This window comes from Lichenostomus cassidix, chromosome 5, assembly GCF_008360975.1.
Source record: "Lichenostomus cassidix isolate B80296 chromosome 5, HeHo_3.0, whole genome shotgun sequence".
In the NCBI taxonomy this organism is placed as follows: domain Eukaryota; kingdom Metazoa; phylum Chordata; class Aves; order Passeriformes; family Meliphagidae; genus Lichenostomus; species Lichenostomus cassidix.
The window spans coordinates 44786472-44799568 of record NC_139486.1 but is presented as its reverse complement, the minus strand read 5'-3'; the positions used below and the strand labels follow the sequence as shown (position 1 = coordinate 44799568).

Below are 13097 nucleotides of genomic sequence, written 5' to 3'. Positions count from 1 at the left end.
CAGGTCCCGACTAAGCAAGGAAGCTGTGTTTGGATTGTCCTGCCTCCTCAGGATATCCCCGAGCACAGCCATCTCCCTGTGTCTGAGGCTGGCCTCTTTTCCCTTCAGCTGTTTTCAGGAAGTCCTACAGGAAGGACTTAGGTTCAACACACAAGTTCACTGAAGTGCATCCCAGGCACACAAGATATTAAAGACGCCGCAGCCTTAGGAGAGGGAAACCTCTGGTATGTTTTTCCTTCCAGAGAAGGAGAAGTACCATCAACACAGCTATCATAGGAACCTGCAGAATTAAATGGTGTGGTGCAGTGTCATCTGCACCTGGACCATAGCAAGTAAGAACATCCCCTGAACAAACGATGTTGAAAGAAAATAAAAGAAAATAACAAGGTCTCCGCTCACGTCCAGCATGCAAGAGCAAAGTTCCGTGACCTCCCATCAAAGGAGCCTGCAGACTTCACAGCGACAGAGGAGAGAAGGTGAAAGAGGCAGCAGCTCCCCAGCCCGGACCCCACCAGGGCAGCGCTGCCCGTCCCGTGGCACGGCCGCAGCTCCGCCTCAGTAGCGCTGTGCGCTGGAGAAGGCAGCGCTGCTCAGGAACGCGGGTGCTCCGTACCTGTCCGTCACCGGCGAGGGACTCCGACAGCTGGGGACGAGGCAGGTGTGCGGCTGTGGCCAGGCGAGGATCCCGCAGCACGCAGGGCCCCCCAGCCCTCCGCTGCCCTCTGCCCACAGAGCAGGTGCGGGGCAGGCCGGCTACGCGAGGGTGAAGGTGCCGGCGGGGCCTTCGCTGCGGCAGCCGCTCCCCAAAAACACCTCGGCTGCGGGTCCCGGCCGGGCGCAGCCGGCAGCCGCTCCGGGGAGGGGACCGGCCCGGGGCACCGCGCCCTCGCTCCCCGCCGCCGGCGCTGCCCTCACGGCGCTTACCTGGCCCGGCGCGGAGGGAGCGAGCGGCACCTGCGGCCGCCCTGCCCGGAGAGGAGCCGCCGCGGGCGCCGGAGCGGCCCCAGCCGGAAATGCGCGGAGCCGCGGGCGGCCGGCCGGAGCCGCCGGGCGGGCGGGAGGCAGCGGGAGCCGGGCCGGGCCCCTCCTGGCCCTCGGGATAAGCGGAACTGCCCTCAGCCCGAGCCCCAACACCCCCAAGGGCCGGGAAAGCCGCGCACCCAGCCCCGCTCGCCGGCGGAGCCGCAGGCAGCGCCGAGCAGCTCTGTGGGAAAAGGATCCGTGTCACCGATTAACAGGACAGAGCTGCAGTTTTTGTTATTTTGCAGTTATTAGAGGCTAAGAAAGCTGTTTGCTTTACCAGCTGCATGCTGTAATGCTAATTACAGCACTCATCCCCGCCACGTTACAGCACATAACAAAGTCTCTTCCTAAAGTTTCCTGCTGTCAAAAGCCCGGACGAAGAGCAACCCTGCAGCGCCCACCTGACAGGCGCAGCGCCAAACGCCAGCCTGCGTGGGGCTCTTGTCCCTGCTCCGGGCGATCCCAGCTGCGCGGCCATGCCAGATCCCTGGGCTGGCACCAAGAAAAGCCTTTGCTTTCCCACAGCCCAAGGGCCCGTGGTTTCCATGTGCTCCGGCTGGAGAGCAACCGGGGCAGACCTCGCTCTCTGTCAGAATAGGCAGACACACAACAGCCAGTATCATCGATTTCGCCAGCTGGGAAAAATGGGTCTAGAGAGGGAGGTCAGTTTCCCCAAGAGGTGGTCTGGTGCTGGAGAAGTTTCAAATTTGTGAATTACGTTTTACTAACCTTTTCACAGCTGCCAAACACCTGCTACTCCCACAAGAGGGCGCCGAATTCCTCTTGGAAACCCGGGTCTACCACAGAGCTCCAATAAACAGAGGCTAAAACCATTTGGGGCATTTTGGCTTGAGTAAATCAGAACTGGACCAAAATGCACCCTTTTTCCACCTCTAGGTTATTGCGCCCTTTATTTTGTACTGATATATGTTTACCCTGAGAGGAATTTAAATGGGCTTGGGCCTAGCAAAACAAACCCACTTCATACAGTGCATCCAAAAAATACTTAATAAACCTTTAAACAGCAAGACAAGCAGCCTACCACAACCAGGTAAATATATTGAGAAAGTTTTTATTAGAAGATATATTTCTGCCAAAATAAATAGTTACATTTTCTTCAGCAAAACATTAGAAAATAGAAACAGGAGGGAAAAAAGCATCAACAATTTAATACTGAACTTTTAAAGTGACTGCGAACACTACTTAGTGACATTGCCACGTAAATACGTAACTTGTGTATGCTATTGCTGGTCTAGTTGCTGCTCTGACACCAGTAATTTCCACAGGATCTCCACGTGTGTTGTGTGCTTAAGGGTCTTCTCAAACTCGTGCCAGCAGTGGAGTCCCAGGACACACATAGCTCAAAGAGCTGCTTTAGATGCTGTTTTCAAGAACAAGAGAAAACCCCAGAAGAAAGAGGTATTTTTTTAAAAATTACATTTCAAAGTCTTCTGTTTGGAACTAGAGTTTCCTCCTCCCTGTAAAGGAGGGCTGATGTGGATCCACAGAGTGAGATGGATGCATAAATTAGAGGCTGTCCTAGTGGAGCTGGCTGCAGGTTGGAAAAGGAGCAACATCCCACCAGTGTAGACAAGGGGAAGGAGGGAGAGGAGAGGGGAGTGAGCACTGCTGCACTCAGAAAGGCAGACACCAGAGGGACAAGCAGGCCAGAGCCCCTGAAAAGGCACGGCATGTGTTTGGCACAAACAAGCTGGCTGACGTGGCAGCCAGGTGAGGTGGTCTGTTCTCTCACCGATTTAAGGAGAAGACAGAAACAAAGCATGAGAAAACTGTTGGCAAGGCCCTCTGACTGTGGCCACCCACCACGTGTGGCATATGCTTTGTATTAATGGACCCCCTCTAAGGGAAAAACACACACAGTTTCAAGTTTTTCTCCCACAACCACTTTGGCAAAAGTGAGAGCTCTTTTTTTCAAGGAAGTAGTGAATTATTAGATCATTAAAAAAATTAATAAAACTACTGGGGAATATAAAAGTACTAGGGACACCCCAGTGCTGGCAGACAGCAGATTCTCTTTTATGCTCTGGTCTGAGTGTTGCAGGTACACAGCCTTCCAGGAAGCCATGAGAAAACAATTCCTAGATCCTATACATAGTGGTCAGTATTTTCTCCTATCCCTTGAAAATTAGCTTGCAACAATATTAGCAATAGGGCAGGCAGCAAACCAAACCAATTATACTACACACTACTTGTGGGCTACAGAGCATGCCATAGGCATGGACTGTTGTACATAAAACAACTCTACAGTGTTGTTCAGGTTAGGGGCTGGTTAGATGCACAACAAGGTCACCACTAGCCTTGTTAAAAGCAGCAAGTAATAACACAGGAAGGAGAAAAAAAAGTGGATTCCTGAATGCACAGACCCTTTATGTGAAACAGTGGAAATGGCAAGGGCTGGGACTCCTGCAGGAATCCAGTGAATGCTGTAAGGACCGTTGCATGTGGACTGCAGGATGAATTTTTGTCCAGGAACCTGTGCTCGCACTCACCATCCACTGGAGAGCAGACAGGCCATGGCAACTGCCTGCTGGGCTGCCCAGCCACACATTTTGCTGAAGAAGGGACTGACAGCCACAGACCACCTTGTTCCTATGGACTTGGCAAGTGTAGTTAATGGGCAAGGCTGCCCAGAAGGTAGTTTTGCATGCCATGAGGTACACACAGAACAAGGAGGTTGAACAGTTCCAGTGAGCACCATCACAATAAAGCCCTCCATATCCAATCCAGAGCCTATCACAAGGTTTCCAGAGATTTCAAAAAGAGTGGGGTCTCATCTAGACAAGGCAGCACTGCATAACAAAAAGCTATTCACAAGCTGACACAGCCCTTTTTCTACATCAGTGGGAAAGGTGATCTTCCCTAATTCCTTCTTCCATTGCAATCTGTGATGAATGAGCAGCAAGAATTTCAAGCAAATGGGTGAAACTTTTCAAAAGGAAGACGAGGATAGTTTGAGGTATTTTTGACAGATCTGCAGTTCCTTTATCAGAGCTCAAATCTATAAAGCTATCACACAATAGCCATTGTATCACTTGGGGACTAAAAACAGGCAAAGAAAGGGTTAATACAGAGTGGTGCTTTCCCAGTATCCATTCACACCCTGCATATTAGCATAGGAAAAGCAGGAATTTCCTCCGTGAAGAGTTAGACCTTTATTTTTAATGCCAGGCTTTGATTTGTGGTTATAGTTTGAAGTGTACAAAAGTTTCTCTTTGACAAGTTAATACAATAAATTAAACTACAGATGAGGTGAAACACAGAACAAAACTCAGGCCTTTTACCAGGCACAGCTGCTGGTCTCTTGAAATGCAGAAACCAGAATCCCCAAGCCTTCTGGATCAGAGCTCTGGAAGACAGTGGCATCAGCCCAGTCAGCACCAGACCAGTCAGTTCTGATGCAAAAGGCAAGGGATAAGGGTGCCAAACTGCAAATTCTTACAATACTGTTGCCAAGAGTATTTTGTTTCATAGTTTAGTGGTTTCCATAATTACTCAGTGGTTTTACCAGTCCAGGAAGAAGGGATAAAAAATAGTTACATCATTTTCTCCACCCATATATTAACTCAAAAAAAAAAAAAAAAAAAAAAAAAGCAGAGTTAAAAGGGCAGCAGCTTCTAAATGCAAGATTTTCCTTATGCAGTTTTGCCCCTCTCAGATGTTTTGCTTCTGGATAAAATGCCATAATTTCTTGCCACCAAATATCTCTGTGTTCTTGCTAGTTGCTCTGTGTGCATTAGGGACAAGAGATATCCATTCAGCAATCTGTGCATGTTCTATTCCCCCAAAGAAGGTAGTCCAAAACAGCGGAAGAAAAGAAATCCCATACCAAACCACAAAATGAACACCTTTTCTCAGTTCCAATTATCATCAAATTCATCTTCCTCCCACTAAGTGACAGTAGCTTGTTGCTGGTTCACTTCCATTAGCATCTAGTATTTTTTACTGCAGGCTTTAGACAATCACAAGATTTTGTTTTGTAATCCAGTGTTCTATTCTGATTTCAGAATCCTCCAATTTTTTCTCTTCCTGTAGTGACTTTCCTGTTCCCTAACTGACTTAACTATGCAAAGCTTAAGACTAAATCTGACTGCGTAAGTGCAGGCCTGCTTTGTAAGCTACACAGGCCCTTGTGTTACATAGGTAGGTTACATCCAGCAAGGGCAGTAGGGTGATAGTCTAAGTCACAAATTCATTCTTGCACTGGTGTCTCCTGGGCAGCAGGTTAGCACTGCAGCTGCCCACTCTGTTGTCTCCCACCTTGGTCACAGCCACTGCAGGAAAGTCCTGATGCTTATCAGAGTCTCCACACAAACACCAAACCCATGTCCAGTGCACAACTGTGCTCGTAGGAAACAACACTCACCCCATCACCCACACTGCTCATGCAGATTTACTACTTTCTCCAGTTATTAGCAGAACTTCTGGGCTTATTTTCTCTTACTAAATCTAAGGTGCAAAACAGAGTCTATTAAAAATCACTATTCCATATAAAAGCTACGTAATCAGACACCCTGTCCTGCTCCCCAGCAAAGACAGCATATATTTGCTTTGGCCATTGCACACTGTTTGTGCTAGGAGAGGTAGAAGACGCCTCACACAGCTAGACAAGCAGCAGAAAGAGATACCAGGAGCTGGGTTTGTCAGAGTTTGAAGACTTAAGCTCATGCAATCCCCACAGGAAGCCATGTCTCATCCTTTGAGGAACAGGGAGATCCTGCTTCTCACACAAGCCATGACCAGACCACTGCTGAGAAGGCAGTGCCTCAAGGCAGAGTCCTGCTCTGCTACAGACCCACTAGCTCTGGTCTTTTAAGGGGCAGGACAAAGAGGAGCCAGTTCCAAGAGGCTGCATGTGCATCAACAGTCTTCACTTCACTTCTCATGCTCCTGCCAACTGCAGAGCTGTACCTGTGAGCCACAACATGAGACAGGCAAGCTGTGATGCTGGTGTGGCTGCAGGCCTAAATCCTTCTCACTCCAAAGTTTCATTAACCAAACTTTCTGAGCAAAAGAGAGAGAGAAGCCTCAGTTTGGCAGGAGATCCATTTTGTATCACCCACTTGGAATTTGCCCCAATTGTACACTCCCTTAACAAGCAAAGCCCAACTGACCCCTGTCAGAGGTAGCCACTTCCCCAGCACTTGCTGTGACACTCCACCACGAGCCTCTCAAAAATAACATGCCCTGCACAATTCTCACCTTCCTTCAAGCACTTTGTATTGCTTTTAACTGCTAAGCTGATCCTGAAAATTAGCTAGGCTGAGCTTTTATCAGGGCAACCCCACACCAATTCCATTCACAGAGATAGGAATAGGGCCACAAATTCAACGTTTCCCTGGAAAAAAAATCTGTCAAAATTACTTCTTTAAATAAGCTCAATCATTTAACACTCAGAGTTCAAGTCACAGCAGTTCCATGAGGACCCCAAACAAAAAGGGAGTGACCAGGACAACACAAATCAGGGAAAACACATAACTTCTCTACACTTCTGCAGTTCCATTGCAGGTTGCTGCAGGACCAGCTCTGACTTCCAGTGCAGATGCAGTTAAGGGAGAGAGGAAAGGACATGGTTTCAGCAAAGAAGAAAGTCAAGAGGAGATTTGAAAGCCTTGAGAAAAATTGGTTTGGCAAGAGGCTACTTCATCTTTCAGTAGTACAAAGAGCTAAGGATTGTTAGATGGTTTAAGGAGAGGAACCAAGACACATGCTCTGAAAAACCAAGGAAGGTAAAAGCTGTATGAACTTGAGAGCGTCATCTACATCTGTGTTATTTGGCTGTAAAAAGCCGATGGCAATTCAAAGTGCACTATTTGGGAGAGCCCAGCTGGGTCAGCATCAGCCTGGCCACAGGCAATGGCCAGGCCTCACCACAAGTCTAGAGCAAGGAATCAGCTTTTGTGTGAACACAGAGGTCCCTTGCCTGGCCCAGTGGGCAACAAATGGCTACAGTCAATACCACCAGTCTCCATCCCAGGGAAATCCCTCTTGCAGCATACTCAGGAGCACAGGGCAGCCTGCGGCTGAGGGATGAGACTGGTCCCACCCCATGTCCATTCCCCTTCCCACCCACCCTCATCCCCTCAGAGCAGCAGACTCAGAAGAGTGGCAGGCACTCTTTTGCACAGCCTAGGGGTGGAAGCTTTATCTGAAACCCCTCCCGAGGGAAGAGGGAGGCTTGCATGTCCACGTTGATGCAGAGCAAGCCCAGCATGAGCTGGCGCTGGTACTCCTCCCACTTCATCATGGCATCGGACACCGAACGGTTGCTTCTGATCCACATGGGCAGTGCTTCACCACAAGGTGGTGGGGGAGAAATTGGCAGGTTCTGGGGCCCTCCAAGCTCGAGGTGATAGTAAAGCCTAAAAAGCAAATACATGCAAAGAATCAGTACATGGGAAGGCTTGAGCAGCTCACCAGACCAAAGCTCCAGAACCACAGTCCTGTTTTGTACTAAAGTGACAACATGACTTTAGTGAGAAGTCTGTGTGTGCCCATTTTTCCCCCTCACATCTCTCAGTTATTCAGACCATGAACTCTTTTGGGTAAGAATCACACCCTTGTAACTAGGATCAAATCACAACTAGGACCCTCTGCCTACTACTGCAAGAGTTTCCTATCCTCATCCACCCAACAGTCTTGCCACAGCCTCAAGTCAGGGGCAGTTGCAGGAGTTCAGTTCAGAAGCACAGACACACACAGAGAGCCAAAGCACTCTGTCTCACTTGGAAACTCTCTCGTGCTCCCTGGCCACAATATTCCCTCCCCCACAAACCAGGCCAAGATCTTGAGGTAGAAAAGATCATTTGAACACAAGTACTTCTTGGAAGGAATTTATGGGGACCCTGGAGCCAGCAAACACCACAAAGACAAGCATCTCACTCTTCTACAGGGAGCATGCACTAAGCTTGCATACTGTTTCAATCAGACTTACCACCTCCTGCCCTACTGCTATAGCGACAGCTTCATTACAGGGTCTGCCCTGTAATGGGAAGAAGGAAGGAACCATGTGCTGATTTTATCCAATACTTAAGGAAGCCAAGAGACTGTGGACCAGATTTGCATTTCAGGTTAAGAGGTAAATCCTTCTGGTCAATTTGTGCCTTATTTGCTCTGCTCCAATGGAGTGGAGTCTCTAGAATTCAAATGCAAAAAGGGAAATGGAGGGCTCCTCCAGAACAGTGGTGTGAAGAAAAGTAGCCATACCTGGCTGAAAGATGGCTGCCCAGTTTCTTCTTGGCTTTCTTCACAAGATAGTTGCAGATTTCTGTCATCTGCTCCCTCATCCATCTTATATCTTCAGGGATATCTGGGAGCCATTCCAGCAACCTGTAAAGAGACAGGAGACAACCATTAGCGGAACACACCAGGGAATATGATGAAAAGAATACCAGTTCCAAAGTCTCAATCTCAAGGCTCAAAAATTTATCACCATTTTCTGGGGCAAGTCCTAGCACACAGCAATCTTCCTTCAAGCTGAGAAAATTGCCGGTAACTAAGTGACACAGGAAGATAGGAAAAGTTTTTTCTGTTTTTTTTGGGGGGGGTGGTTTTGATTTTTTTAAATTCATGTCTGGTAACAGTCAGGAGTTTCTTCCCCAGGAACACCAGCAGTGCAGAATTAGAGAGAATCCCACTCTCTGTCCACTCAAACACCACAACTACATCAAATACATCTCTGCACTGGGAAGAGCACCAGCCCAAGGCTTACCTGACAGTGAAGGAAACTGCAGACTCCAGAGGCAGCGTATAGGGGACCATCATCGCCGTGGCCACTCGTACAGGCAGCATGTTGCTGAGGCCACTCAAGAAACTTCTTCTTTCAGCACAAGCCTCCAGAAGAGCTGAAGGCAGAAGAAAACATGGCTGAATCCCTGCAGTGGGACTCTGTTCTTGTCATACCCCAGAGGTCACTCAGCCTGAGGCAACTACCTCCCACTTCTCAGGGAATTTCTAACCTGAGCAAGACTTCCTTGAGCACAGCTGAAAACAGCAGCTTTCACCTTTATCAGACTCCAAAGGAGTGCACAACAAGATCCCCTCCTCTCCTTACCATGCAGAACACTGTCAAATGAATCAACCTCTCCCAGTCCAGCCTCCACAGGGCAAGCCACGACTTTATCTGAGACCCCTAATCCATCTAACCCTCAGCAAGTGCCAGTTCAATCCCTGGGTATGACTGGGTATGACTGCCATAAGCAATAATCACACATCCCAGTAATCTTGTGAGAAGGACTAGGCAGATTGCCTGTGATCTCTCCCTTTGAATCATACCTTGGTTCAGTCTGGGAGGCAAGTGTTCAAAGATGTGGTCTTCAACAACAGCAAGGGCAGTGTTGTCTTCTGGTTGGTCCTCAGTTTCTGTTTCTTCCTCATTCTTCTCTCCTGGAGGTGCTTCTATGGCAAGGAGAGGACCGGCAGGACTTGGACGATGCAGGAGACCTGACAAGAGAAGTTATACTGTAAGGATGACACAAAACAGCTGCCCTGCCTGACCTTTAGAATGTTAGTCCTCATTTCACCCTAACTCTCCTTAGGCTGAGGCCATACGCAGCCTCTTTAGCTCACATCTCCTGTAACTCCTTACCAAAACGAGTTAGAAACCCTGCTGGTTTAAGTTCATTCTCTCTTTCCACATCAGAAGTTCTCACATTTCCCCTTTAAGTTCCACAGGGTGCTGTTTTGCAGAATTTTGTTGCCATAATCTGCCAGTCACCCATCTTGCAAGCAAGATTTCCCTCCTGCAGGGCAATCCACACAGAGAGCTGCGTGACTGCTGCTGTCCCAGTTATCCCGGTTTGCATCACTGTCCATGGACACGAGGTGGCAGCAAGTGCACATGCAGCGCTGCAGCGGCTGGAGGCAGGAGAGCCCGGCGCTGGCACACGGCAGCGCCCAAAGGCCGGCACCGGGGCTCTGAGGGCAGCACCGCACAGACCCACACAGACCGCACAGCTGCACACAGAGAGCAGCAGGGTGTCTGCGGGAGGTCCAAATGGCACTGCTGCTCAACAACTGTGTTGGTAACTGCAAAGGTCACCACTCCACTTCTGCCTCCTGAGGTGCTGAAGTAGACTTATTAAGGAGAATTCCATACCCCAGTATCTGAGGCACAGTTCAGTTCTTCCCCTCCTCCTTTCATATGCACCATCGACTACCCTCAAAGCCAAGGCACCAAGTGTGGCCCAGAACAGGCAATTAGCACACCCTAGAAACAGCCAATGCTTTACCATTCCTCTTCAGGAAGTGCAGTGCATCCCGATAGCCCTGCTTGCACATATCCCGCAGCACCTGTGGGCAGAGGAAGGCGAGAGAGAGTCATTTGGAAATTGGCTGAGCAGAGCAAACACCAACATCAATGCTGGCTTCAGAGGAATTCTCCTGACTCCTGAGCTATCCCAAGAACAAGTCTCATTCTTGCCAGCCTTTCTCAGGCTTTGAGCAGGAATGAGAGGTATAACATCAATACATTGGATATGGGAATCACAGGACAATTTAGATTGGAAGGGACACCTAGAATCCTACCTAAGTGTGGGCTTAGAGTTGCAGCTACCTCATTTCCCCATCTAGAGCTGATGCTGCTGTGGGCAGCCTTCAGATGGTGACTCTGACAAGCAGCCCAGAACACTTCCCTGCAGACTGCAGATCCCAGGAAGGGCCATTGTGTTTGCAGATAAAGCCAGCTAAGGCTATAGAGGGGGTGGGAAAAAATTTGCCCAATTAATTCAGCACATGAATGCATGCTTATTATGTCCAAATGTCAGGGCCATTTGGCATTTGCATCTTCTCAGAAGCACACAAAGTTGTTTGCAGTGCCACTTGCCCCACTGACTTAGGAGAGAAGCTTCATACTGGCAGCTCCAGCCTTACCTTAAAACACTGACGTGCACATTGGTTCTGACGGCTGATACATCTTTGTTTACAGTGACCCTGATTTCCAGGCAAAGACTACTCTAGAGAGAGCAACTTGGGAATACTTTCCAAGCAACTGCTACCACCTTAAATTCCAGATGTTCAAGTAGCAAAAGAAAACAAACCCACCATTATGACCTTGTGCAGGTGCTCAAGGGTTTAGCAAGTCACTGGGTTGATAATGTCAACATTAAATACAAACACAAGATACAAAACTCACAGCGTCTGAAAACTCCTCCTGCTAAAGTGCACACAGTATAACCAGTGCCCAAGATCTATGGTCCCCAGGTTCTTGTGTGGTCAGGAAACTCACCTGGGGCTCTGGAGGAAACAGGGCCTTTGAGAGGCGGTAGAGATTGCGAAGGTTGAACTGGATGCTTGTATTGGTGACTCTCAGCTCATGCATGTTTGTGGAACTGTCCCGTGGGCAGATATCGCTCTCTCCCGAGAAAGGAGACACTGTGATTGTGTTCTTCAGCTCATATTGGGGCAAGTTGTCAGAAATCCCTCCATCAACGTATCTCTGAAATCAAGACAAATGTAGCAATCTTTATTCTCATAACTGATCAAGTGGCTTTTTTACTCTGTGTCCCTCTTACTAGTTGTGCCAACAACTTGGGAAGAGAATGGAGTGCATCCACCAACACTGGAGGAACCAAAAACCAATGATAGGACAGCTGTGTTGTTTACAATCTCCTTTTGCTATGTGTTTTTCTTGGTTGAGTCTGTTGGTCACAAGTGTTCAATAAGAAAGGCATATTCACTTGTGTGACTGCTGACTTACATGTCCTATGGGGTTTGACTTCTGTCCAATTAAATAATAATACACACCAACAACCACCTGCAGTGCAAATTAGCACTGATCTAAGCTGTCACACTGTGACACTGTGCCAATTTTCACTTGTGCTTAAAATGAACAAGCTCAGACATAAGTCCCCCCTGGCAGAAGGTTTGTTACCTATGAGCAAAAACAGGTAATATGTTGCTAGCAGACTTATCGAGCAGCAATCCCAATACATGTACACACATTGGGAATCAACTTGCTGTGGTGTGATAACAGAGCACAAGGGACTTGGGTTTTGCTCTTAACAGGCACTCTCTTATCAGAGAATGTTCTGTACTTCTGTATCATAAACACATTTGCACTACCCTTGGAGGAAGGGCAACCCCAGTAGTATGTTCTCAAAACATTCGTTGGATACTACAATTGCACAAGGAGCTGAGCAAGACGATCCCTATCACAGGTTTTGGCAGAGTAAGCAATATGCAAAAGATAAAAGGAAAAGGATATTGGTCAAGCCAAAAGAGAAGGAAGCTGGAGGTGTTTGCAGAGCAACAAGTCCAGCTCTTGTGAACTTCAGTGAACAGAAGAGTCCTGCTGGTTTTGTATCAGGGTTGATCCTGCCATGTGCTGCCTGGATCCCTTTCCTTCAGACAGGGTAAAAAAAATCATGATGCAGGGGCTACACAGCCCCATTAGTAGCAGCTGTAAACATCTTTCAGCTCTCTGCTGAGTGAGGAGCTGATCTGGTAGAGGCTAAACCAAGTCAGAGCATGGGAATGCTGAGTGAAGGAGGTGGTGCTCCATTCTGCATCATGCATCCTCTTGTCTCACAGGCAGACTGACCACCAACATCGGTCTTTTGCTGCACAATGCCTAGGATAACAGTGGGTGTGTTGCCTGGAGGGTGCTTTGTACTTTGTTCTTGTTCTGTATGGCAGACAAGACAGAGACCTCTTCAAGCAGCTTCTCTGAGCCTGGGGAACAGTTCACAGGCTCTTGGGCTGAAAGCAATTTAATTCAGCTATAGGAGTCCAGGTGCCATTGAGACAACAGGATCAGGGTGGACTGCAGAACAGTTTGCCTTCTTGGGAGACAAACTAAATCTCAGGGTTACCTTTGCATACAGCCTACACCTTCATGGGTGTTGGCTTGTGATTACAGTTGTAGGCTACAGCAGCCTAAACTCAGAGCACAGGACATTTTATCCTCATGGCAGCCCTTGCTCACTATGTATCAAGACCCTTAGGACTCCTACACCACCTGAATTTGGACAGTAAAGAAAGTAGACGGACAGGACAGATTAAACTCAAGGATAAGTACATCCTGTCAGAAACAGTAACACAGCTTGCTTACAAGATGC

General features: G+C 48.3%; 2 protein-coding genes across 4 annotated transcripts in view; both read right to left on the bottom strand.

Annotated features, from left to right (window-relative positions):
* Positions 1 to 945, bottom strand: part of CRACR2B (calcium release activated channel regulator 2B) — a 44926-nt gene extending 43981 nt beyond the window's left edge. Inside the window, exon 1 of one of the 3 annotated variants that reach the window (XM_085062786.1) lies at positions 925 to 945. The gene's annotated coding sequence lies outside the window, so the exon portion shown is untranslated. Of the gene's footprint in view, positions 1 to 613; positions 733 to 924 lie in introns of those variants that run through there. The other 2 variants (XM_085062780.1, XM_085062785.1) reach the window with 2 other exon arrangements.
* A 1134-nt stretch (positions 946 to 2079) lies between these two features.
* PNPLA2 (patatin like domain 2, triacylglycerol lipase) overlaps positions 2080 to 13097 on the bottom strand; it is a 29637-nt gene continuing 18619 nt past the window's right edge. Inside the window, exons 4-9 of the mRNA XM_085062788.1 lie at positions 11267 to 11476; positions 10272 to 10332; positions 9316 to 9483; positions 8753 to 8885; positions 8248 to 8370; positions 2080 to 7403 (exon numbers count right to left, since the gene is read on the bottom strand). Coding sequence (XP_084918914.1) covers positions 7139 to 7403; positions 8248 to 8370; positions 8753 to 8885; positions 9316 to 9483; positions 10272 to 10332; positions 11267 to 11476 — 960 coding nt within the window. The 3' untranslated portion in view covers positions 2080 to 7138. The remainder of the gene's footprint in view (positions 7404 to 8247; positions 8371 to 8752; positions 8886 to 9315; positions 9484 to 10271; positions 10333 to 11266; positions 11477 to 13097) is intronic.